The 25,449-nt window shown below is 41.6% G+C and overlaps 1 protein-coding gene across 1 annotated transcript in view; it reads right to left on the bottom strand.

Moving 5' to 3' along the window:
- The window catches only part of LOC139277417 (protein argonaute-2), a 98,433-nt gene that overhangs the window by 8,529 nt on the left and 64,455 nt on the right, over positions 1–25,449 (bottom strand). Inside the window, exons 11-18 of the mRNA XM_070895857.1 lie at positions 24,496–24,629; positions 23,538–23,722; positions 21,707–21,866; positions 18,897–18,987; positions 14,996–15,190; positions 10,133–10,267; positions 9,070–9,171; positions 5,661–5,860 (exon numbers count right to left, since the gene is read on the bottom strand). Of these exons, the coding sequence (XP_070751958.1) occupies positions 5,661–5,860; positions 9,070–9,171; positions 10,133–10,267; positions 14,996–15,190; positions 18,897–18,987; positions 21,707–21,866; positions 23,538–23,722; positions 24,496–24,629 (1,202 nt within the window). The remainder of the gene's footprint in view (positions 1–5,660; positions 5,861–9,069; positions 9,172–10,132; positions 10,268–14,995; positions 15,191–18,896; positions 18,988–21,706; positions 21,867–23,537; positions 23,723–24,495; positions 24,630–25,449) is intronic.

Below are 25,449 nucleotides of genomic sequence, written 5' to 3'. Positions count from 1 at the left end.
GGTAAAGAGGAACCAGTAGATGTGGTGTATTTGGACTTCCAGAAGGCATTTGACAAGGTGCCACATAAAAGGTTACTGCAGAAGATAAAAGTTCACGGGGTTGGGGGTAATATATTAGCATGGAGAGAGGATTGGCTAACTAACAGAAAGTTGGGATAAATGGTTCATTCTCTGGTTGGCAACCAGTAACTAGTGGGGTGCCACAGGGATCAGTGCTGGGGTCCCAACTATTTACAATCTATATTAATGACTTGGAAGAAGGGACTGAGTGTAACGTAGCCAAGTTTGTTAACATACAAAGATGGGAGGAAAGCAATGTGAGGAGGACACAAAAAATCTACAAAAGGACATAGACAGGCTAAGTGAGTGGGCAAAAATTTGGCAGAAGGGAGTATAATGTTGGAAAGTGTGAGGTCATGCACTTTGGCAGAAAAAAATCAAAGAGCAAGTTATTATTTAAATGGAGAAAGATTGCAAATGCCGCAGTACAGCGGGACCTGGGGGTACTTGTGCATGAAACACAAAAAGGATAGTATGCAGGTGCAGCAAGTGATCAGGAAGGCCAATGGTATCTTGGCCTTTATTGCAAAGGGGATGGAGTATAAAAGCAGGGAAGTCTTATTACAGCTATACAAGATATTGGTGAAGCCAGACCTAGACTACTGTGTGCAGTTACGAAAGGATATACTTGCTTTGGAGGCAGTTCAGAGAAGGTTCACTAGGTTGATTCCGGGGATGAATGGCAGGCAGTGACTAGTGGGGTACCACGAGGTTCAGTGCTGGGACCCCAGATATTTACAATATACATTAATGATTTAGACAAAGGAATTGAATGTAATATCTCCAAGTTTGCAGATGACACTAAGCTGGGTGGCAATGTGAGCTGTGAGGAGGCTGCTAAGAGGCTGCAGGGTGACTTGGACAGGCTAGGTGAGTGGGCAAATACATGGCAGATGCGGTATAATGTAGATAAATGTGAGGTTATCCACTTTGGTGGTAAAAACAGGAAGGCAGATTATTATCTGAATGATGACAAGATTAGTAAAAGGGGAGGTGCAATGAGACCTGGGTGTCATGGTACATCAGTCATTGAAAGTTGGCATACAGGTACAGCAAGCGGTGAAGGCAGCAAATGGCATGTTGACCTTCACAGCGAGGGTAATTGAATATAGGAGCAGAGAGGTCTTACTACAGTTGTACAGGGCCTTGGTGAGTCCACACCTTGAAAATTGTGTACAGTTTTGGTCCCCTAATCTGAGGAAGGACGATCTTGCTATTGAGGGAGTGCAGCAAAGGTTCACCAGACTGATTCCCGGGATGGCTGGACTGACATATGAGGAGAGACTGGATCAACTGGGCCTTTATACACTGGAGTTTAGAAGGATGCGAGGAGATCTTAGAAACATAAGATTCTGACGGGATTGGACAGGTTAGATGCGGGAAGAATGTTCCCAATGTTGGGGAAGTCCAGAACAAGGGGACACAGTCTTAGGATAAGGGGTAAGCCATTTAGGACTGAGATGAGGAGAAACTTCTTCACTCAGGGAGTTGTTGATGCCAGTTCATTGGATATATGCAAGAGGGAGTTAGATATGGCCCTTGCGGCTAAAGGGATCAAGGGGTATGGAGAGAAAGCAGGAAAGGGGTACTGAGGGAATGATCAGCCATGATCTTACTGAATGGTGGTGCAGGCTCGAAGGGCTGAATGGCCTACTCCTGCACCTATTTCCTATGTTTCTATCAGTCACCCTACTCACGACTTCCACTCCCCAAACCAACAGGACTCCTGCGTTAAGTACCCATTGTTTTCTACCCTTCAACCAATTTCTTGCATTTTCCCAAGTCTTAACCTGAATACCAATAGCTAGTAGTCTATCATAAGGAATTTTATTTAGTGCCTTCTGGACGTCCAAGTACACAAAGTCATTGGGTTTACCACAGTCCACTTGGGTTGATACTTCCTCAAAGAAATCAAGGAAGTTCATCAGGCAGGATCATCATCTTTTGGTTTTTTTTTGTTACAAGTCTCTCTGCCCCTCTGATGACCCGTGGCATGTTTCCACGTTCTTAAATGTATCCCAGGGTGATTTGAATAGGTACCCCTTCCTCTATTTGTGAGGGAAATGTGCGTAGTTTTAGAAATGCTTGACACTGACCCAGAATGCCAAATATGAAAATATATACCACTTGTTCTTCACCTTGCTGGCTAACAAAAGCATTTTTTTATTAAAATAAAACTTCTAAAGAACTACTTTAAAACAGTTGAATGTGTGAACAAATTCAATTCATACCAGATTAACAAAATTTACTCAACTTAATCTTTAAGTAGATTAGGCCTCCCCAGGTCATTAACTGAAATGCATTCCTCTACCCCACTGCTCTTCCATTATTTGTATGGCAAAATTAGTAAAATTGGCGGCATTTACATCAGAGTTCTGATTTAAGTCAAGCAATCATTTGCAGGATATGAATAATAATTGTAACTTCTAAAAGTTTATCTTAAGATATAATCAAAGCATGCAAAAAAAGTCAAAAACCATTTATATACAGTTTCTTTTCGAAGAGGAGGTTAGCGAACATGTTTGAAGTTGGGAAGACTGAACCATGACAGGTTCCCTTCCCCTTTCAACCACACCCAAGATGAGACACTTTGTTGGATTAAATGCAACTGTGAGCCAGCGTAGATGACTTACTCTCAACTATGACCAACTGAAATCCCTAGAACACAAATGTGCAAAAATATATCTGGGATGTGGGCAATCACTGCAACCGTAACTTTTTTTAATGGATTCTTCTTCCTGAGAATAACAGAAATTTATAGCACCGAAGGTGGCCATTTTGACCCATCGTGTCTGTGCCAAGAGTTATTCAGCCTAATCCCACTTTCCAGTTCTTGGTCCATAGCCCTGCAGGTTACAGCACTTTGGCCCCAAGTTTCCACACGCGGCAAAACAGGCGCCCCTCCGAGCTGGGCGCCCGTTTTTCGCGCCGAAAACGGCGCCTGAAAAAAAACGCGCTATTCTCGAGCGCTTTGCAGCTCGATGTCTGCTTGGCGCGGCGCCCAGGGGGCGGAGCCTACCACTCACGCCGATTTTGTAAGTAGGAGGGGGCGGGTACAATTTAAATGAGTTTTTTTCGTGCCGGCAACCCTGCGCGTGCACGTTGGAGCGTTTGCGCACGCAGTGTGAAGAAAACATTGGCACTCGGCCATTTTAAAAAGTGCTGCAGAAAAAGTGAAAATTTGTTTATTGAACCCTTGCAAAGACTTGTATTTTAATTTTCTTGATATTTCTGTGTGTGAGGGAGTGCATTCTGTAATTAAAGATAGACTGTGATAAACGGGACACATGCACTTGTTTGAGACTATTCAAATTCTTTGTAGCTGTTCAATTTTTAACATTTTTTAATAAAACCACATCGCCCTTCCATGATCAGCACTGAGGCTTCTTGCAGCTTTCTCCCCCTGCCGTCCGTCGGGCCCGACGGCAAACGGCTGCCTGAAGCAATGAGGCTTCCTGCAGCCTTCTCCCTCCCTCCTCCTGCCATCGGGAAACCGCTGCCTGAAAGGCCTGCCTGAAGCACTTTCACACAGGTAGGAACATGGTTTATTTAATCTTTTCTTTGCCTATAAATGTTTATTCAGGTTGAATTTATTTGTATAATATTTGTATAAGTATAACTAAGGATTTATTGTAGAATGTAATGACTTCCCTCCCCCCCCCCCACGTTCCGGACGCCTAATTTGTAACCGGCGCCTGATTTTTTAATGTGTAGACAAGGTTTTTTCAAGCCTACAAAAATCTTCACTTGCTCCATTCTAAGTTAGTTTGGAGTACGTTTTCACTGTGGAAACTTTCAAATCAGGTGTCAGTGGCCGGACACGCCCCCTTTTGAAAAAAAAAATTCTGTTCAAAAGTGAAACTGTTCTACCTGACTAGAACTGCAGAAAACTTAAATGTGGAGAATTCCGATTTCTAAGATACTCCGTTCTCCACCAGTTGCTCCTAAAAATCAGGAGCAAATCATGTCAAAACTTGGGGCCTTTAAGTGCACATCCAAGTATTGTTTTAAATGTGGTGAGCGTTTCTGTCTCTGCCACCCTTTCGGGCAGTGAGTTCTAGACCCCCACCATCCTCTGGGTGAAGAAATTTCCCCTCATATCACCTATAAACCTCCCCCCAATTACTTTAAATCTATGCCCCCTGGTTGTTGACACCCCCCCACCCACCCCGCCCCTCCCCCGCCAAGGGAAACAGGCCTGTCCTATCCACTCTATCCAGGTCCCTCATAATTTGATACACCTTAATCAGGTCTCCCCTCAGCCTTCTCTGTTCCAAAGAAAACACACCCAGCATCTCCAAGCTTTCCTCAGCCAAAATTCTCCAGTCCAGACAATATTCTTGTAAATCTCCTCTGCAGCCTTTCCAGTGCAATCACATCTTTCCTGTAATGTGGTGACCAGAAATGCATGCAATACTCCAGCTGCAACCTAACCAGTGTTTTATACCGTTCAAGCATAACCTCCTTGCTCTTATATTCCATGCCTCGATTAAAAGGCAAGTATTCCATATGCCTTCTTAACCACCTTATCTACCTGGCCTGCTACCTTCAGGGATCTGTAAACCTGCACTCCAAGGTCCCTTTGTTCCACTACACTTTTCAGTGTTGTACCATTTAATGTATATTCCCTTGCCTTGTTAGAACCCCCCCTAAATGCATTACCTCACACTTATCCGATTGAATTCCATTTGCCACTGATCTGCCCTCCTGACCAGTACACTGATATCTTCCTGTCGTCCGCAGCTTTCTTCTTCAACCACACAGCCTAATTTAGTGTAATCTGAAAATTCTTAATCATACATTCAAGTCCAGGTCATTGATATATATCAGAAAAAGCAAGGGACCCAGCACTGAGCCATGCAGAACCCCGCTGGATACTGCCTTCCAAACACAAAATCACCCATCAACTATTACCCTTTATTTCCTGCCTCTGAGCCATCACTACCCACTCTGCCCACTTTCCTTCTAACCAATTTTTTTTTGCGCCTTATGGAACCAATAATGCTGGGATATGGGCATAGACATCTTTCCGGCTTAACACCCAAGTGTCTAAAGTAGATTTAAACCCCACTTTCCTACAAGCTGTTTATACAATTTTTAACATAATTTAACTTAATTTCACAGTAAAAGAAATGAAACCTAGCTTGTACTCCAAACTAACAAGCCCAAACATTCCACTGATAAGTTTGCCTTTTAACAACAGCAAATTGTCACTCACAATTTTAGTCAATCTGCTTCATGGGTTAGGCCAACTTTTGGAACAAGATCTGGGGGTCCGTCAGTTTACTATTGGCTTCTGAGTTTCCTGGCTGCAGGGTCCTATGCAAAATGTATTTGGGCAGTCTCAATCCAGTTTTAGTGGGCACAGAACAAAACTGCCTCTAATTTGGCAGAGGCAGGGGCCACAGATGCGGGAATGCACTGGTGCATTAGTGCAGCAACATACTGATAATGCAGAGTAATGCTTACTCTCCATCCAACTGTGCTGTCGTTGCAATGGGAGTGCTCGATGCTGATAATGGGTCATTCCTCACCTTGATGCGCACAAAATTCACAGAAGAACCGAACAAATAGTCAAAGTCTCAAACGGTTTTACATACCTGTCATGTTCCTTGTCCACCAAATGGTATCTGGCACGAAAAGCCACCAAATGAGCGTAATAGGCTGGGGCTGGGATGGATACTGACCGCGTACATCGGACATATGTGTGGCAAAGTTGATATGTGAGAATCTGAAGTTCATCTGCATTGAAGCGGTTATCATCCCATAGCACATGGTAGTGAGATGGTCGGCTTGTTCCCTAGAAAATATGTTTGATTATTAACCTCTTGTTTTAATTTAAATCATTTTTTCAAATCACTTCTTACTTAATATATAGAAGTACAGCAGGTGGAACATACAATCTGCTTACGTATTCGTTTCTCCATTCTGCTGGACTTCCAACTAGAAAGTTCAAATTAGTCTGCATCCTGAAATGTCATTCACGTTTGGGATTCTGACAAAGATGCTGGTTTATCAATGTCTTTAAAAGATGGAAAATTGGCCTGATAGGAGTTGTGCGCGGAAAGCTTACTGTCATGTGGCTCAAATTACAGCATTGACAGCTTTTGTACAGAGGTCAGCTTATTTTCAAGTGGAGAAAGGACAGGGTTAAAGAAAGTCCCGCACACTTTTTTTCTCTCCCATTCCACATCACACAACCACCACAGTGCTTTCCCCAGCTGCAAAGTCAGAATAGATTGGATCAAGACCACTGAACGTTATCAGTGGATGGGCTAACTATACAGATGTAAAATTGTTCAGTTTGAGCAAATGGCTAGTTTTTCCTTGTTACCTCATCAAATTCCACAAAATCCTTCAACAGGATCGTGAGCACCTCTTCCGACATTCAATGTGATACTGAGGGAGCACTACATGCTGGACACATCATCCTTTAGATGATGATGTTAAATCAAGATCCTATTTGCCTGTTCAGGTTGATGTTAAAGATCTAATAGCATTACTTGAAGAACAGAGTTCTCCTGGTGTCCTGGCCAATATTTCTGCTCAACAAATAGCAGTAAAAAAAATTAGTTGGTCATTGATGTTCCTGAAACAATGCTGCTGTCAACTAGTCACTGCACTCAAATTAAGTCACTACGTGAATCCCGTTGAGTCACATTGATGTGATAAGGCATTAAAAAACTTGAATTGACAGCGCCTTTCACAACCACTGGACGTCCCAAAGCATTTTACAGCCAATGAAGTACTTTTTGAAGCGTGGTCACTGTTGTAAGGCAAGAAACATGGCAGCCATTTTGCGCATAGCAAGCTCCCAAAAACAGCAATGTGATAATGTCCAGATAATCTGTTTTAGTCATGTTGATTGAGGGATAAATATCGGCCAGGACACTGAGGATAACTCCCCTGCTCTTCAAAATAGTGCCATGGGAACTTTTACATCCATCTGAGAGCGCAGACGGGACCTGGTTTTAACATCTCATCCGAAAGGCAGCACCCCAACAGTGCAGCACTCCCTCAACACTGCAGTGGAGTGTCAGCCTAGATTTTTGTGCTCATTTTTCTGGAGTGGGACTTGAACCCACAACCTTCGGACTCAGAGGCGAGTGTGCTACCAACTGAGCCACTGGCATTGTCTCTTTCTTTGGTTCAGCATTGTTTTATGGTGGTGATATTAACTTAAAGCATTTCTTTCTTTAATAATTTGCATATAATATTTCAGCACTGGAATGATGCATTTACCCAAAAAGACAATTAACTGTGACAGGCAACACTTGAACTTAAACTCCACTTCATGACTCTTTATTGAGGTAACCCTGGTCTATTCCACAAACTCCATACCATTGGAAATATCCTCTGTGACATTCATAGGGGACATAAGTCTCAGAATAAGAGGCCGCCCATTTAAAACTCAGATGAGGAGAAATTTCTTCGCAGAGGGTTGTAAATCTATGGAATTCTCTGCCCCAGAGGCTGGGTCATTGAATATATTTAAGATGGAGACAGACAGATTTTTGAGCGATAAGGGAGTAAAGGGTTATGGGGAGCGGGCAGGGAAGTGGAGCTGAGTCCATGATCAGATCAGCCACGATCTTATTGAATGGTGGAGCAGGCTCAAGGGGCCAAACTCCTGCTCCTATTTCTTATATTCTTATGTCACTGATTCCATTTCCCTCCCGCCCACTGTCTAAGGTTGTGAAACACTGTTTACATTCACAGCGTCTTATTCAACTCCATGCGCAGCTTCTGACTATATAATCTTCTCCATCACGAAGACTGCCAACTTCCACCTGCACACCATCGCCCAGCACCACTCCTGCTTTAGCCCATTTGCTGCTAAAACCCTCATCTATGCCTTTGCCACCTCAAGATCATACTCCAAGGCTCTCTTGACCAGCCTCCCATCTCCACCCTCTAAACATCAACTTATCCAAAACTCTGCTGCCCGCATGCTATTGTGTACCAAGTCCTGCACACCCATCAAACCTGTCCTCGCTAACCTAAATTAGCTCCCTGAACCCCAAAATTAACATTTCTGCTTCATGGTCTTGCCTTCACATTTTAACCTTCTCCAGCCCTAAAACCCACCAAGTTCTTTCAATTTTGGCCTCTTATGCATCACGCCCTTTACCCTACAATTGGCAGCTGGCTAGACCTTACGCTCTAGAATTCCCTCCCTAAACCACCTTAAAACCCACCTCTGTGACCTAGTTTTTAGTCGCTCTTAAAATCTCCTTTGCCTTGGCATTGTTTTGTCTGAAGCACGTGGCACATTTTCCTTTACGTTAAAGATGATGTATCAATGCAAGATGTTTTTGTTATATATTAATCAAGTAATAATCCATATTTGATGACAACAATTTGCATTTAACATAGTAAAATATCCCGAGGCGCTTCATACGAGTATCGAGCAAACAAAATTTGACAGGAGCCACATTAGGAGATACAAGGACAGATAACCAAATTGAGGCATTGCCGGACCGGGAACCAATGTAGGAAAGTAAGCACAGGTGTGATGGGTGAACGGGACTTGGAACGAGTTAGGGAAAAGGCAGCAGAGTTTTGGATGAGCTAAAGTTTACAAAGGGTGCAAGGTAGGAGGCCAGCCAGGAGAATAGTCGAGTTTGGAGAGAACAAAGGTGTGGATTACAGGGAAATTACCTGTTTATTATTCTATGTTCAATAGGAGGCATAGTTTCAGAAAAGGGGCACCCATTTAAAACAGAGATGAGGAGGAATTCCTTTGCTCAGAGGGTCGTGAATCTTTGGAATTCTCTACCCCAGAGAGCTGTGGAAGCTGAGTCATTGAATATATTTAAGGTGGAGATAGACAGATTTTCGAACAATATGGGAGTCGAGGGTTATGGGGAGCGGGCAGGGAAGTGGAATTGAGGCCAAGATCAGCTCAGCCATGATATTGAATGGCAGAGCAGGCTCAAGGGGCCAAAAGGCCTACTCCTGCTCCTATTGCTTACGTTATGTTGATATATATATTTTTTTTAAACCAACCTGAATACCAGCATGGCTGCACAGGTAAAAGTCAAACTCTGACGGATGAGTTATTTTTGTATCCACTGTTGTGCCTGCTGGAATATTGCCACTTTTGCCAACCTGTAAATAAAAAAAGTTTGAAATTAACAGAAGATAGCACAAGGTGCAAGAAGCCACGCTCAATTACAGTTTACAGGCTCAAAATAAATTGCGTTTCCAGAATTTTTCACAATTTGTATCTTTTCCAGAGAAATTTGTGGATTGTTGACATATGCTCAGGTGACAGAGGTACTGCTTCTTCTTTCCGGAGGCCATCCAAGGGTTATGTTATCTCTCTAATTGAAAGATACTGCAATAGATTCTGCATAGAAATGCTTGGAGCAAAAAAGGCCACAGGTCTCCAAGACTACTGCCAGCCCTTGCTGAATTTTGAGCAGTGTCAGTCCCGTACAGAGAGGTGCTAATGCATCCCTTTGGGGTTTGGCCTCACTAAATTTCACAATCCATCACAAAATAGAACCATTTCATTTAGTACACATTTGTTGCTCGTGCTGAAATATACATTTCCTGCTTTTCTGCATTAAACTCCAATGGACATTCCTTCATAATCTGCTCTTCAATGGTCCCCAGAACAAGCATTCTATATTGACCACCAGAAAAGGATTTTTGAAATTTGGATTTTTCATTTCTTGCTACATTTGAGAGTTCACATATACTTTTACACCCTAAAATGTTAAAGAATCGGATTTATATAGCGCCTTTCACGACCACCAGACTTCTCAAATCGCTTTTACAGCCAATGGAATACTTTTGGAGTGTAGTGACTGTTGTAACGTAGGAATCTCAAACTATTTTAAGAATTACAGCACATGATTACAGACAGTTAGGAGGTAATCTGTGCAGCCTATGCCAAGTTTTTTTAAAAACATATAAAATAGTATACAGTGAAGCAGAGTCAAACCAGCCTAAAGTTGCTTGGCATTCTCTCATCTGTTACTGTAAACAACTACCTGTACTATGAATCTAGTTATTAAAATACTGTATCACATTTCCTAAGTATGAAGTCTACAAAGCCTCCTACCCGTTCATTCTTGTCAGTACAGAAGAGCCTGGTGTGATGTCGCTTTTGAACCACAATGAAAGTGATGCCAGGCTGGTAGTCCTTTTCTAGCTTAATGCATGCCTCTCGAATGGCCAGCAACTCATGATGGAGCACCTATGAAAGTAATTTACGGCAATGTTAGTTTTATTTGGAAGACAGCAGAGAATACAATTAGATGCAATGTTCAGAAGAGCACAAATCCAAGTACACAATTTATATAAACAGTTGCAATCTCAAGCATCTCTGGGATGTGGATGATTCCACATATAGTTACTCATTTCAGATTCAACCATTTTTAAAGCCATTCATCTATTTTTATTTTAAGTGAAAATGTTTCACACATATGCCAAAAAGGATGCTAAATATTTAATTCATTTCAATTTGTAAATTCAAATTTGTCTTTAATAAAATTAATTATAAGACTGCAAAAAAAAACTTCGAAAATTAGGCAACAAATTTTCCAACAAGCTTTTCAAGTAGCATTTTTAAGCTGCCCCTGTTCATCAGGTATATTTAGCAGTCTATGGCCATCAAAGTTCCTTCACGCACAGGCACAGAAAATAATTAAACGGCTAATGGAATGCTGGCCTTTATATCTAGAGGACTAGAATAAAAGGGAATAGAAGTTATACAAAACCCTGGTTAGGAGTCCTGTGAGCAGTTCTGGGCACCACACCTCGGGAAGGATATATTGGCCTTGGAGGGAGTGTAGCGTAGATTCACCAGATTGATATCTGGACTCCAAGTGCTAACTCATGAGCAGTACACAAATTAAGGTTGTATTCCCTGGAATTTAGAAGTTTAAGGGTTGATTTGATTGAACTTTTCAAGATATTAAGGGGAACTTATAGGGTAGATAGAGAAAAACTATTTCTGCTGGTTGGGGGGGGTCTAGGACAAGGGGGCAAAGTCTAAATATTAGTGTTAGACCTTTCAGGAAGGAAATTACACAAAAGGTGGTAGAACTTTGGAACACTCTTCTGCAAATGACAGTTGATGCTAGGCCAGTTGTTAATTTTAAATCTGAGATTGGATAGATTTTTTTTAAACCGAAGGTATTACGGGATATGGAGCAACTGCAAGTGTACTGTATGCACATGTGAGTATGCTTACAGGTTTGTACAGCTGTTGCACTGAGAGTGGTTTAGCCAGTCACGTGATATTTACTCGACTCAATAAAACCCCAGTCAGTTGAGTCTAGGTCATCCACGATGAGGTATGCAGTTGTGAGCCTAGTGGATGAACTGGTAATGTGTAGTGCGACTGTTAAACCTTTGTTAATAAACCGACTAGTTCTCAATAGCAATGTGTTGCTGTGAATTCTTAAGCAAAGAACCCATTACAGTAGGTATATGGCGTTAGGTAACAGATCAGTCATGATCTAATTGAATGGTGGAATAGTCTCGATGAGTGAAATGGCCTACTCCTGTTCCGATGTTCCATGAAATAGTAGTAGGAGTATATTTTCAGACTTGAGGGATGTAAACAGTAGTTTGCCGAGATCCATGTTCGGACTGTTGCATTTCTCAATATACATAACTAATTTGGACTTGGATATTGGCAGCACAATATCAAAATTTGCATGCAACACAAACAAACAGTATATTCATTTTTCAAAAACACATCTTTGTTATAATGATCCAAACTGAAAAGTATTTTTCCCTCTTTGTAGGCAGAGCTGCCCCCATTCAGTTCATGAGTGGAGGTGTTAACTAGCATCTGTCCACAATTCAGTTAGCTTGTCAGCAGTCATTAAGTTACAACACACACCTGTGACAGAGACTGTGGCTCTCGTATTGGACTGTACAGCCACCTAAGGGAAAGGAGGTGGGGTAGCTCTGTTAATAAAGGATGATATCAGGGCAGTTGTGAGAGACGATATTAGCTCTAATGAACAAAATGTTGAATCATTGTGGGTGGAGATTAGAGATAGTAAGGGGAAAAAGTCACTGGTGGGCGTAGTTTATAGGCCCCCAAATAATAACTTTACGGTGGGGCGGGCAATAATCAAGGGAATAATGGAGGCATGTGAAAAAGGAACGGCAGTATCGACTGATCAAATCAAATCGTACGGAGTAGCCTGGAGGAGGAATTCATAGAATGCATACGAGATTGTTTCTTAGAACAGTGTTACAGAACCTACAAAGGAGCAAGCTATCTTAGATCTAATCCTGTGTAATGAGACAGAAAAAATAAACGATCCCCTAGTAAAAGATCCTCTCGGAATGAGTGATCACAGTATGGTTGAATTTGTAATACAGATTGAGGGTGAGGAAGTAGTGTCTCAAACGAGCGTACTATGCTTAAACAAAGGGGACTACAGTGGGATGAGGGCAGAGTTGGCTAAAGTAGACTAAACGGTGGCACAATTGAGGAACAGTGGAGCACTTTTAAGGAGCTCTTTCATAGCGCTCAACAAAAATATATTCCAGTGAAAAGGAAGGGCGGTAAGAGAAGGGATAACCAGCCATGGATAACCAAGGAAATAAAGGAGAGTATCAAATCAAAGACCAATGCGTATAAGGTGGCCAAGGTTAGCGAGAAACCAGAAGATTGGGAAAATTTTAAACAGCAGCAAAGAATGACTAAAAAAGTAATAAAGAAAGGAAAGATAGATTACGAAGGTAAACTTGCGCAAAACATAAAAACGGATAGTAAAAGCTTTTACAGATATATAAAACGGAAAAGAGTGACTAAAGTAAATGTTGGTCCCTTAGAAGATGAGAAGGGGGATTTAATAATGGGAAATGTGGAAATGGCTGAGACCTTAAACAATTATTTTGCTTCGGTCTTCACAGTGGAAGACACAAAAATCATGCCAAAAATTGCTGGTCACAGGAATGTGGGAAGGGAGGACCTTGAGACAATCACTATCACTTGGGGGGTAGTGCTGGACAGGCTAATGGGACTCAAGGTAGACAAGTCCCCTGGTCCTGATGAAATGCATCCCAAAAGAGATGGCGGAAGTTGTAGCAGATGCATTTGTTATAATCTACCAAAATTCTCTGGACTCTGGGGAGGTACCAGCGGATTGGAAAGCAGCTAATGTAACGCCTCTGTTGAAAAAAGGGGGCAGACAAAAGGCAGGTAACTATAGGCCGGTTAGTTTAACATCTGTAGTGGGGAAAATGCTTGAAACTATCATTAAGAAAGAAATAGCGGGACATCTAGATAGGAATAGTGCAATCAAGCAGGCGCAGCATGGATTCATGAAGGGGAAATCATGTTTAACTAATTTACTGGAATTCTTTGAGGATACAATGAGCATGGTGGATAGAGGTGTACCGATGGATGTGGTGTATTTAGATTTCCAAAAGGCATTCGATAAGGTGCCACACAAAAGGTTACTGCAGAAGATAAAGGCACGCGGAGTCAGAGGAAATATATTAGCATGGATAGAGAATTGGCTGGCTAACAGAAAGCAGAGAGTCGGGATAAATGGGTCCTTTTCGGGTTGGAAATCAGTGGTTAGTGGTGTGCCACAGGGATCGGTGCTGGGACCACAACTGTTCATAATAGATGACCTGGAAGAGGGGACAGAGTGTAGTGTAACAAAATTTGCAGATGACACAAAGATTAGTGGGAAAGCGGGTTGTGTAGAGGGCACAGAGAGGCTGCAAAGAGATTTGGATAGGTTAAGCGAATGGGCGAAGGTTTGGCAGATGGAATACAATGTCGGAAAGTGTGAGGTCATCCACCTTGGGGGGAAAAAAAAAAAACAGTAAAAGGGAATATTATTTGAATGGGGAGAAATTACAACATGCTGAGGTGCAGAGGGACCTGGGGGTCCTTGTGCATGAATCCCAAAAGTTAGTTTGCAGGTGCAGCAGGTAATCAGGAAGGCAAATGGAATGTTGGCCTTCATTGCGAGAGGGATGGAATACAAAAGCAGGGAGGTCCTGCTGCAATTGTATAGGGTATTGGTGAGGCCGCACCTGGAGAACTGCATACAGTTTTTGTCACCTTATTTAAGGAAGGATATACTAGCTTTGGAGTGGGTACAGAGACGATTCAAGAGGCTGATTCTGGAGATGAGGGGGTTACCTTATGATGATAGATTGAGTAGACTGGGTCTTTACTCGTTGGAGTTCAGAAGGATGAGGGATGATCTTATAGAAACATTTAAAATAATGAAAGGGATAGACAAGATAGAGGCAGAGAGGTTGTTTCCACCGGTAGGGGAGACTAGAACTAGGGGGCACAGCCTCAAAATACGGGGGAGCCAATTTAAAACAGAGTTGAGAAGGAATTTCTTCTCCCAGAGGGTTGTGAATCTCTGCCTAAGGAAGCAGTTGAGGCTAGCTCATTGAATGTATTCAAGTCAGATAGATAGATTTTTAACCAATAAGGGAATTAAGGGTTATGGGGAGCAGGCGGGTAAGTGGAGCTGAGTCCACGGCCAGATCAGCCATGATCTTGTTGAATGGCGGAGCAGGCTCGAGGGGCTAGATGGCCTACTCCTGGTCCTAATTCTTATGTTCTTATGTTCTAAGAACTCAAGCTAAGAGTGGATGCAAGTCTTCCTCGATCCCGAGGGACTGCCTATGATGATAACAGCACACAAGTATGAATTTTTGGTTTTCCATCTCCATTTCCATTTCTTGGTTCATCGGCCAGGCCAAGTCCAAAGTAAACCTGATAAGTTATTTTTTAAACTCAATATTACTACCAGAGTAAATTATCAAACAATTTATGTAGTACCATTGGCTACAATTAGCTTGTAAATTTGCAGCTGTTATACAAACAGGTCATCACTTCCATTAGGTAAGCACGTTTATAGACTTGACAGTCTGTCTAGCCAACAATGCTACTGTGACCCAACAGATCTGCCTCTTTACTTACCTGTTGAAACTGTCCTTCTGAAACTCCATCTCTGTAGAATATAATGCGCGTTGGTTTGAAGCGAGTCGATTTGTAAAACTGGATGAGGAGTTCTCTGACCATGAAAGCAAGGTCCTGGATGATCTCCTGCCGGTGCTGCTGTACACGTACTGTGGCACAATAACGACTTGGGTGAGCATCCATACTACCCACCACCTAAGGAAAATGGGGTGGCACACAGGAGAAAATAAACCTAAAGTAAGCTTCAACCAAGGAACATAGCACACAGCTATCAACTTTGAGGAAACCGTAAAAGTAATATTTTCAAGCAGCAACATTGTCATTACTGATAAAACTTACTTTAAATAAGTGGTGTTCGCACGAAGCGTGAAATACAGAAAGATTGTTTTTAAACCGAAGTGTGTTTTCACTTCATTGAGCAACACTAGGCAGATCTAACAGCTGTTGCTCCTTATAAAGCAACATTTAAAAAATGTGCTTTACAATTGACAATTCAAGTCATCACTGCACTAATGATTGGTCCAAAACAGTAATTTTTACCATGCAACTAACCTGCTATATTTTAGACATTGCAACCAAAAAATATTCACCAACTCTTAGAGGAAATGATCAATGGCTAGTCAAGTCACATTATGGGCCCCAATTTGCCCCTCTTGTTTTTTCGGCGCCTCTTCCTACAATCCAAATGGCGCCAAAAAGATGTCCCGGGATTCTGGCCCCTCTGCCGACTCTCCCGGTGCTTGGCGCGGAATGGCGAGTCCATTGGAGAGGCGGAGCTAGGGCCCTCACCTAAAAGAGTGCCGGCAGCTGTCCGCATGCGCAGTAGAGCGTTCGCGAATGTGCCGTAGCTCCTCCTATGATTACGATGATGTGTGCCTGCAGTGAGAACCAACATGTCCCGCCCCTATCCCGGGCCGAGTGGCCTGCCGCTGCCTTCCCGCACTGAGGGCTACAAGAAATAGGTTGGTGTGGGGGAGGGGGGGGAAGAGAGGGAGAGCGCGAGCGAGAGAACGAGCGAGATTTTGGTGGGGGGGGGAGAGGGGGTGTGGGAGGAGGAAGAGAGGGGAAAGTTTTGATTGGGGGGGGGGGGGGGGGGGGAAATAACCGTGTAGCCAGTAATTTTAATGAGCTTACTCAAAGACTTTCCTTACTTCTGGTGATGAAAATACTTTCCTACGAGAAGGAGGTACTTCTATTTTTTTATTTGGATATTTTGAAAATATTTTGCAAATATGTTGTGTCTCTTTACTTCTTTTATTTTTGTAGTTTAAGCTTTCATGAATGCTTTTGTATAGTAAATTAACTTTGCAAAGTTTGTCATATGTCCTGTATAGATGTGGGATCCTAGTCACTTTCTTTAGTCAAGTCATTAAGTACCTACCTGCGCTGATTTCTTAACTCTCCGCAAGGGTTTTCTGTGCAGCCACAAACGCTGGCCTAAGTTAGTTTGGAGCAACTATTAGCTGTCCAAACTGGCTTAAATAGCCAAAACGGGCATAGGTGGTTGCTAACGCCCCCTTTTGAAAAAAAAACAAAACTAAAAAAAATTCCAACTAACTCACTTACACTGGCGCAAATTAAATGTGCAGAATGGGGATTTTTAAGATACTCCAGAAAAATTAAGCTGCTCCAAAAAAAAACGCAGCAACTCCTCGGCAAATTTGGGCCCTATATTCCTAGATTTCACAACTACTAGTGAATCTCCTGTGGTATTGCTTATGAGTTGAAAGGTATTCGATTTTACAACCGAGGTGATAAACCATGTAATAGTGTATTATTACAGTCACTCATTTAGTGACAGTCAAATTCCATTTTTATTACATGGTATCCTAGGCATCTATTTTCACACTTGCTTATTTCTCCTTAATTATAAATGAATGGCCTTGGTTATATGTTCCTTTGTTTGTGTACTTTTTCAATATTTCACTTGTTTTCAAAGGTCCAGGAAAATGGTAGGCAACATGCAAGTAGGTTGGAAGGCAGGGGTGGATTTCTCACTCATTGCATGGGGATGACTCTGGGGTTCACAGTACTGTCGAGGGGAATGTGGATTGCTAGGATCTGGTAGTAGGGATCTCCTGGAAGCACTTGAGGTCGACAACATGGCGGTGTTGGAAGCAGAAGGTCCCAAGGTACAAGCTGGGTTAGGTTGTTTGAGAATGGGGAGTATTTCTGGGGTGTGAAAATGGGCAAGGGGTGTACATCTCACAGAAAGTAGTTTCCAACAGTTCTTCCCAGAGATGCTGCATTGTGTTTTTTGGTTTGTTCCTGAAAAGTAAATCATTATTTTTCCTTACCCACTGCAGGTCGATAAAGATTTTATGACGGCATAATTATGTTTTTTTTTAAAAAAAAGAAATAACTTTTAGGATTCTCAGTATAACCAGATGAGGTTGTAATCAGAGGTTGTAATCCAGGATCCATGTAAATGTCACTGTAATTACGCAATCCCACCAATAGTGGTGCTGCAACAACTCCACGAGCAAAGGTATAATTACATTTCCAAATAAATGCAGATCTCGGAATTTATAATTGAAATGCATGCAGACTTAAGATTTTTAATATATCTTTGATATTTCTTCACCTAGGTATTCAATTTTTATCCCTTACTAATTTTAAAGCTGAGGATACAGGAGGGTATGCAAGATGTATCAAATGGAGGTAGGGGTCCGGTATTTTGCAGGATTAGAGTGGAAGGTACAGTTTAGCTGCACTGAAGCAGCACTTGATGTTGGTTGCACTGGGAGGGATGGTCCTGGGCTTGACAGCACTGTAAGAGAGAACACAAGGTTTGGCAGAATTTGGGCATGGAATCTGGTGTTTGGCTCACTGATGGATTCTTTGGGTCAGCAGCAGAGAGGGAAGGGAGGGCACGGGCTCCAACTCGGCTGCACAAGTTTCCAGGAGATCTCGGCAAATTGAATTTAGCACTTGGGAATTGGTTCTTGATCTTTCTATCTCTAGTCAGTGCTATTCATTCTCTTCTGGCTCCTCTCATCAGAAATATTACATTTTCTGACCACCAATAGAACTCTGGTGGTAATCTAAGAATCTTTTTTAACAGGAATTCAAACTAGCATAGGCAGAGACTGTTTTTTATCTTAGCATGACATTTTCTGAAATTAAAATAAAGCATTTTTTATTTAAAAATTTAGTTGAAAACATATTCATCATTTGCAAAAACATAACTTAAATACTGTTGCATAAAGAAACACAATTTGATGTTCCACTAAGGTGGATAATGTTTATAACTTGAATATAAACAATAGCTACATCAGGCATAACCAGTATAATTTATCTTCTTCGAAGTGAAGCAGGAACAAACATACACTATACTACAACAGGTGCTGTTTTGATCTTGTATTTGCCCATGACAAGAACCTCAAGTATTTGACTTAAGAATATTGTAGCAATCTCAGTGGGTCAGGCAGCATCTGTGGAGAAACAGGCCCTTCAACAAAGGGTCATCGACTTGAGATTTTCAGCATTTTCTGTTTATATTTCAGATTCCAGAATTTGCGGTATTTTGCTTTTGTATTGAAGCAATCTGACGTGTTAATCCTAAGGGCTCGTGATTAAAGACATAGTTGAAGAGATAGGTTTGTAAGATGGCTTTGAAGACAAAGAGAAAGGTAGAAAGATGAAATGGCTTTAGAAGAGAGATCCAGGTGAGAGGAACGTGGTGGTTGAAATATTAGCCTTTGATTGCAGAACTGATTGAAACGGACAAAAAAAAAATTACACAATTTGTAAATCTCTCGATTTGGAACCTCGCCTCAGATGGACACCCAGACCACCATATTCGTATATTCTACATACCATTTCAAATTTTTTTTTGGAAATTGTTTTTTAAACATTCACAATCAATAAACTGAAGACAACTAAAAATACAGGGACTTACTGCAGCAATAGAAGGTTTTTTCCCATCTCCAGCTGGTGGATGTGTTACATCTGCACCCAAGAATATTACTGGCTGCTGAAACACTGCCGGCCTAGAAAAGTAAATACATATTTTGGAACCATTACAAACTGTTCTATTTTATGACCACAATAAATTACATCAATATTAAAAGGTTATATTTACAGCTGGAAGGACATTCCAATAGGTTTCCTCAATAAGTTAGTTACCTCAATCTGAAAATTGAATGTTAAACACATGGTTCGGAGAGATTCGCATTTCTTGAAACACCATTCAAGCATCATGGGGACTTAGAAGACCAATTCAACAGAGTGTAAATGTACCGTAAAATTGATAGTTTCCTTGCATTTCCGCTACGACAGTTCTCTAGACTTTCTACATCTTATCTATTATTTTAAATAGCTACAAACATTGGAAATTTTAGTATACTGGTCACAACACAAGATATTGAAGATAGTTTTTCAACAGGCATTGATGCATAGTTAAATCAGCACTATAAAGAACCGATTGTGGTTGGGTTAACACTTGTGGGAAAAATTCATTTAGTTTTGGTGTACTTTACATGTAAATGAAAAGCCATTGAAAACATGTGTTTTTTCTTAACATTTATTATCCCTACATAAAAACAAGTGCAGGAATTGAGCCTAGGACCTTCCTAGTCTAAATTGTTCAGCTTTGGCTCAGCTGTAGCAGTATTGCCCGATTCAGAAGATTGTGGGTTTAAGCCCTAATCGGGACTGGACACTTCAGTGCAGTACTGAGGAAATGTTACACTGGCGGAGCTACCATCTTTCAGATGAGACGATAACCATGACGCCTGCCCTGAGTTGGATGTAAAAGATCCCACGACACTATTTCAAAGAAGAACAGGGGAGTTCTCCCCAGTGTTCTGGCCAATATTCATCATTCAACTAAACAAAAAAAATCTCGTCATGTATCTCATCACCGTTTGTGGGGCCTTGCTGTGTGCAAATCAGTGATCACATTTTCCTACATTACAGCCATAACTACACTTCAAAAATATTTCATTCGCTGTAAAGCACTTTGGGACATCCTGAGGTCATGAAAGGTGCTATATAAATGAAAGCCCTTCCCTTTAGACACAGTGAAGGTGTCAATCATGCCTGCTAACTAAGTCTGGAGCAGCCTTTCCATATCTAGAAGTCATGTAATATCAGAAGACAACATAGGCAGGTATCAGGAATGTCATATATTCAATGCAAAATCATACAAAGCAGGCACCAGTAAGCTGAAACCGCAAATGTTCTGACCAAAACAATGTTAAAATTTAAAACAAACATTTTTTTTCCATTTCAAAGAAAAATTGTAAACAAAACGACTAAAATAGTGAAAGGAAGAAGTGGGAAAAAAACAACATTGGAATGTTTAGTGCAGCATCAAACAAAGCATGATGATTACAATGAGTGAATGGGAGAAACAGAGGATGTGACCCAAGTGCAAGGGGTCAGCTGACAAAAGGCACAAACTCCCCATGGGATTTTCTCCACAATTATGGTAGATATTATGGGCCCAAGTTTCCACATGATTTGCACCTGATTTTTAGGAGCAACTGGTGGAGAACGGACTATCTTAGAAATCGCAATTCTCCACATTTTTTTTCTGCAGTTCTAGTCAGGTAGAACAGTTCCACTTTGGAACAGAATTTTTTCTTCAAAAGGGGGCGTGTCCGGCCACTGACGCCTGATTTCAAAGTTTCCACAGTGAAAACATACTCCAAACTAACTTAGAATGGAGCAAGTGAAGATTTTTGTAGAACTGAAAAAACCTGTTCTACACATTAAAAAATCAGGCGCAGGTTACAAATTAGGCGTCCAGAACGAGGTGGGGGGGGGGGGAGAGGAAGGGAAGTCATTAAATTCTATAATAAATCCTTATTTATACTTATACAAATATTATACAAATAAATCCAACCTGAATAAACATTTATAAGCAAAGAAAAGATTAAATAAACCATCTTCCTACCTGTGTGAAAGTGCTTCAGGCAGGCCTTTCGGGACCGAAGTCTCGGGCCGGCCCCATCCCCAGATTTACAGGTAGGTGGCGTTGAGTCGGGTCGGGTCGGGGAGGGGAGGTTCAGTTCAGGTCGAGGGGAGGGAGAGAGAGGGTGGGGGAGAGGGAGGGAGGGAGAGAGGGGGGGGGGGAGAAGAGAGGGAGGTCAGGTTGGGGAGGGGGAGGTCAGGTCGGATCCAGTCCGGGGGCGGGAGTCGGGTCGGGTCCAGTGTGGGGGAGGGGAGGAGCGCGGGTCGGGTCGGGTCCAGTCGTGGGGGGTGATAGAGCAGGAATCGGGTTGGGTCCAGTCCGGGAGGAGGGGGGGGGGGGGAGCTGGCCGTGGGAGGAGCCTTATTCACGCAGCCCCAGTGAGGCCATTCGGCCAGGGCTAGGGGCTACTTGCTTCGGGCCCCTCCCACACAGTTTCGGGCGCCTGGAGCTACTGCACTTGCGCGCCCACTGTAGCGCGCATGTGCAGAGGTCCCGGCACTGTTTTCAGCGCAGGGACCTGGCTCCGCCCCACCACAGCTCGTGCTGCGCTGCGCCGAGGGCCAGAGGACCTGCAGGGAGGTGGAGAATACCGAGGATTTTTTTAGGCGCACTTTGTGGCGCGAAAAACGGGCGTCCAGGTCGGGACTGCGCCGTTCTAGGCGCGTGTGGAAACTTGGGCCCATTCTGTTAAGACCAATGAATGAAGATAAATGTCCATTTTATGAAATTATCCAAAAAAGGTGAATTTATGGAAATAGTCACTTAGCAGATGCAAAAAAAACTCCACTGACCTTCCCTGTGGCACCAAGATGTTATTGACACCTCCTAACTTTACATTGATCTTCAGGCAGAGGTTGGAAAGTGTTTGTGGAGAGGTTTTCAGCACATTTTTCACCTGCACACACTGCGTTGCCATGCCAAGTAATGTGTCGCCCACACGCTTCACCTCCGCTGTCAATGGAAAACACTGCTTATTGACATACTTATGAATTCAGTTTTAGTTCATTATTATTCAATATTTAAATGCATTAATACAGTTAGTGCAGATGGTGAGGCAACATGGGAACAGGAGTAGGCTATCCAGTCACTCGAGCCTGTTCCATCATTCAATTAGATCATGGCTGATCTGTACCTCAACTCCACTTATCTGCATTTGATTCATATTTCTGGATATCCTTACTTTAAAAAATATTGATCTGAGACTTGAAAATTTCATTGGATCCAGCAAACACAGCCTTTTATGGGGATAGTTTTCCACTATCCTTTGGGAAAAAGTGCTTCCTGATTGAAGTCCTGAATAACATAGATTTTAAGATTGTGCCACCTTGTTCTAAATTCCCCCACCAGGAAATCATTTCTTTATCTACCCCATCAAATTCCTTTATCATTTTAACCACCTCAATTAGATCATCCTTCAACCTTCTAAGCCAAATGGAATACAAGTTTATGTAATCTGTCCTCATAATGTAACCCTTTAAATCCCTGTTTACAGTCTGGTGAATCTGCACTGTACTCCCTCCAAGGTCAATATATTCGTGAGGTGTGGTTTAAAACTGAACATAATACTCCAGATGGGATTTGACCAAGGGTCTCTACAAATGAAGCATAATTTCCTTCCCTTTGTGTTCCAGCCTCCTTTAAGTAAGGCTGACATTCCATTAGCTTTTTAGATAACTTTTTATATTGGTGCACTAGTTTTTAAGTAATTTGTATATATGAATACCTAAATACAGTTGCTCTTTCACAGCCTCCAGTCTTTTGCCATTAAGAAAAATTCCAATTTATCTTTTTTGGATCCAAAGTGCATGAACTCACACTTCCGCACACTGAACTCCCATCCTCAACAGTTTTGCCCACTCACAATCTGCCTTATGTCCTTTTGTAACTTCCAATTCTCAACTACACAATTTAATGTGACTCCTAATCAACTGCCAATCCACTGTGTCACCCAGTTCCCTAGTTACACTTTAACCCATCTCAGAACAAAAATGTACGTTTTGTTGATTTAATTATTACATTTTACCCTCTCTTACAAACATAGGACAATCTACAGTTGGCTATCAGGAGAAGGAGAACAGGACATGGATAGCATTACACCAGACATCCAAGCAGTTATCTGCAACAGCAGTGTAATGCTAGCTAGAGGAATCACTGGCTTTAAGTCACAAAGCAATCCATTCTTAGAATTGGCCAGATACAGCTGGGAATAAGTTGAACCAGGTTTCATACAGCCATTAAACCAAATACAGGGAATAGATGGCTAACCTTGCCTTCTGCTTGACTAGTGAAGACTGCAGCAAGGTCTTTGGCAGCCTTGCAACTGGGGTGTGAACATCTCTGGCAAAATATACTGGCTTTTGGTCACCAGTGAGAGATGGAGAAGAAAACCCTAACTGACAGGAATCACTTGGGAATTGGGAATAAATGATCTACTGAAGTGTCTGGAAAATGTCACATCTACTTTTGCAATAGCGATCTTATTTAAGAAGTGCACATAGTGCATTTCTGCTTCTGATATCCTGATAGATACATCAGGAAATATTTTTAGTGCCTTTAACTAGCAATATTTAACAGTTCAGTTTAAAAAAAAATCTCAAGCCCTGAAACTCTAAATATACTGACCATAAACTGGAGTTTTTCCAGGAAGCACCACCACCACCAGCTGAAGTCCTGCATAGGTATTCTTCAGATGCCTGAACATTGGTTCCACGCTGTCAGCACCTTGCGCATATTTACAAAAACAAGGCTGACCTTGTATTGGCATCCCAGCATCCCTGGATATCTTCCGTAACTGGTCTGTGAATGCTCTGAATAGAAACAATAGTTGGCTTGGTAAAAGCTTGTTGCAACAATTTTTTTTAAAGTTAGTAGTAAACCATCTGGCGGCGAGGGGTAGGAAAGAGTTAACAATTATTCTGTTTCTTTTTAGTACTCTGAACTAATGTTTGGAATTCATACTTAGAATAATGACACTGGTAAAAAAAAATACATATATTTTTCTAGATGTTACGGTGGAGTGGGGAGAGGAGAAGAGAACAGGGGGAAATGAGAGGCAGTACTTGGATGGGAAAAAAATCTTTGTCTTAGCAAATTTTCTCCTCCTATCCTCTCCTTAAGGCACAGACTCCATGCTATGGATTCTCTGGTATCTCACCAAGTGAGTGCACCTGTGCTCTTGTCACACATCTATGCACACTGTCACTGGTGTATAATTAGGAGCAAAAATCCTGGCTCATTTTTCCTGCCTAAATCAGGGTGCTGAGGTTAATTGTAGCTCCCCTAGCTGCATGCTAGCTGAGATTAGATAACTCAGCACAAATCAGGAATCAAACCTGGGCCCTCCTTGTCTGTATGACTTGGCTAATCACTAGATAAAGTACTCCTCTCAAATTAAGACAGTTTCAATAACTAGGTACACAATATTTAGTGAAAGTTTCACCATTTTGGATCTCCACACTTAACCAGTGTTCAGTATTCTAGGGGAAAAATGTTTGCAACAAAGTTGAAGTGCTTGAATTGCATACTTATCAAATTTGCTGAGTATAAGTTATGGGTACAGTGGATTAAATATATTTCTTACTTGAGTGTATCTTCTCTGCACTGCCTCTGTGGAGCAAAACAGGCAATTGCCCACACTTTGACTTCAATGCCTGTATGAAACTGTTTACCCCGCATATCCCACACACCCTGAATAGGAGTAGCAATGGTCTTGTTCTGCAACAAAAAATTAAAAAGTAGCATGAGAGCAGGAGTATTTCAATGTCACACAATGCAACAGAATTATCCGCTAGCTAGAATGGTGTGCCTTAATTTCAAAGAAAACTACTGATGAGTGCCATCTAAAACCTTTGAACTAAACGATCCAAATGCAATACGGGTAGTTAATTTCAATTAAAAAAATTAGCTAGTCTATACAAGAGTGTTACATGTCTTCACTTGTATTACACAATATACAGAGCATATTCTCCATAATTAACTGATTATCACAACCATATAATAATTGCCACAGCTGCTAATTTTTCAATCTGAGTGATTTCAAATCTAATCTTCGCTAATGTTATAAACCAATTAAGTTTAGGGTTTATGAACTCACTTAATTGCAGCCTTTGTATAAATTATTCTCTGGCAAAACTGACTAAATTAATAATGATTATTTCATTTTACAGATACTTTATAGGAGAAGCTAAAAAATATCATGGATTTTCCACATGGCTGTGATCGGTTTCACAAGAACCCAATAGTTAGCAAGACATTCAATCACATCTCCAGCATTTGCTTTCTATGTTCTGTTTTTATTTAATATGTTCTGTTTAACTAATCATACAACTTCCAAATATATAACACCTTTAACCCAGCAAAGCATTCCAAGGTGCTTCACAAACATTTGAGAGAAGAGGAGATAGAGTGGAGGAAAGGGACACCAGGAAAAGAGTTAGCAAGGTCACTGAAGGCAGAGTCAGTTTTACAACTAAAGCTGTTACCTTCACGTAATACTTTTCAGTCCTAGATAGATTGCATCAAAATTAACACCGCG

The sequence above is a fragment of the Pristiophorus japonicus genome, chromosome 1, assembly GCF_044704955.1.
Source record: "Pristiophorus japonicus isolate sPriJap1 chromosome 1, sPriJap1.hap1, whole genome shotgun sequence".
Lineage (NCBI taxonomy): Eukaryota > Metazoa > Chordata > Chondrichthyes > Pristiophoridae > Pristiophorus > Pristiophorus japonicus.
The sequence above is the reverse complement of the archived record's forward strand: the minus strand, read 5'-3'. Positions and strand labels throughout refer to the sequence as shown.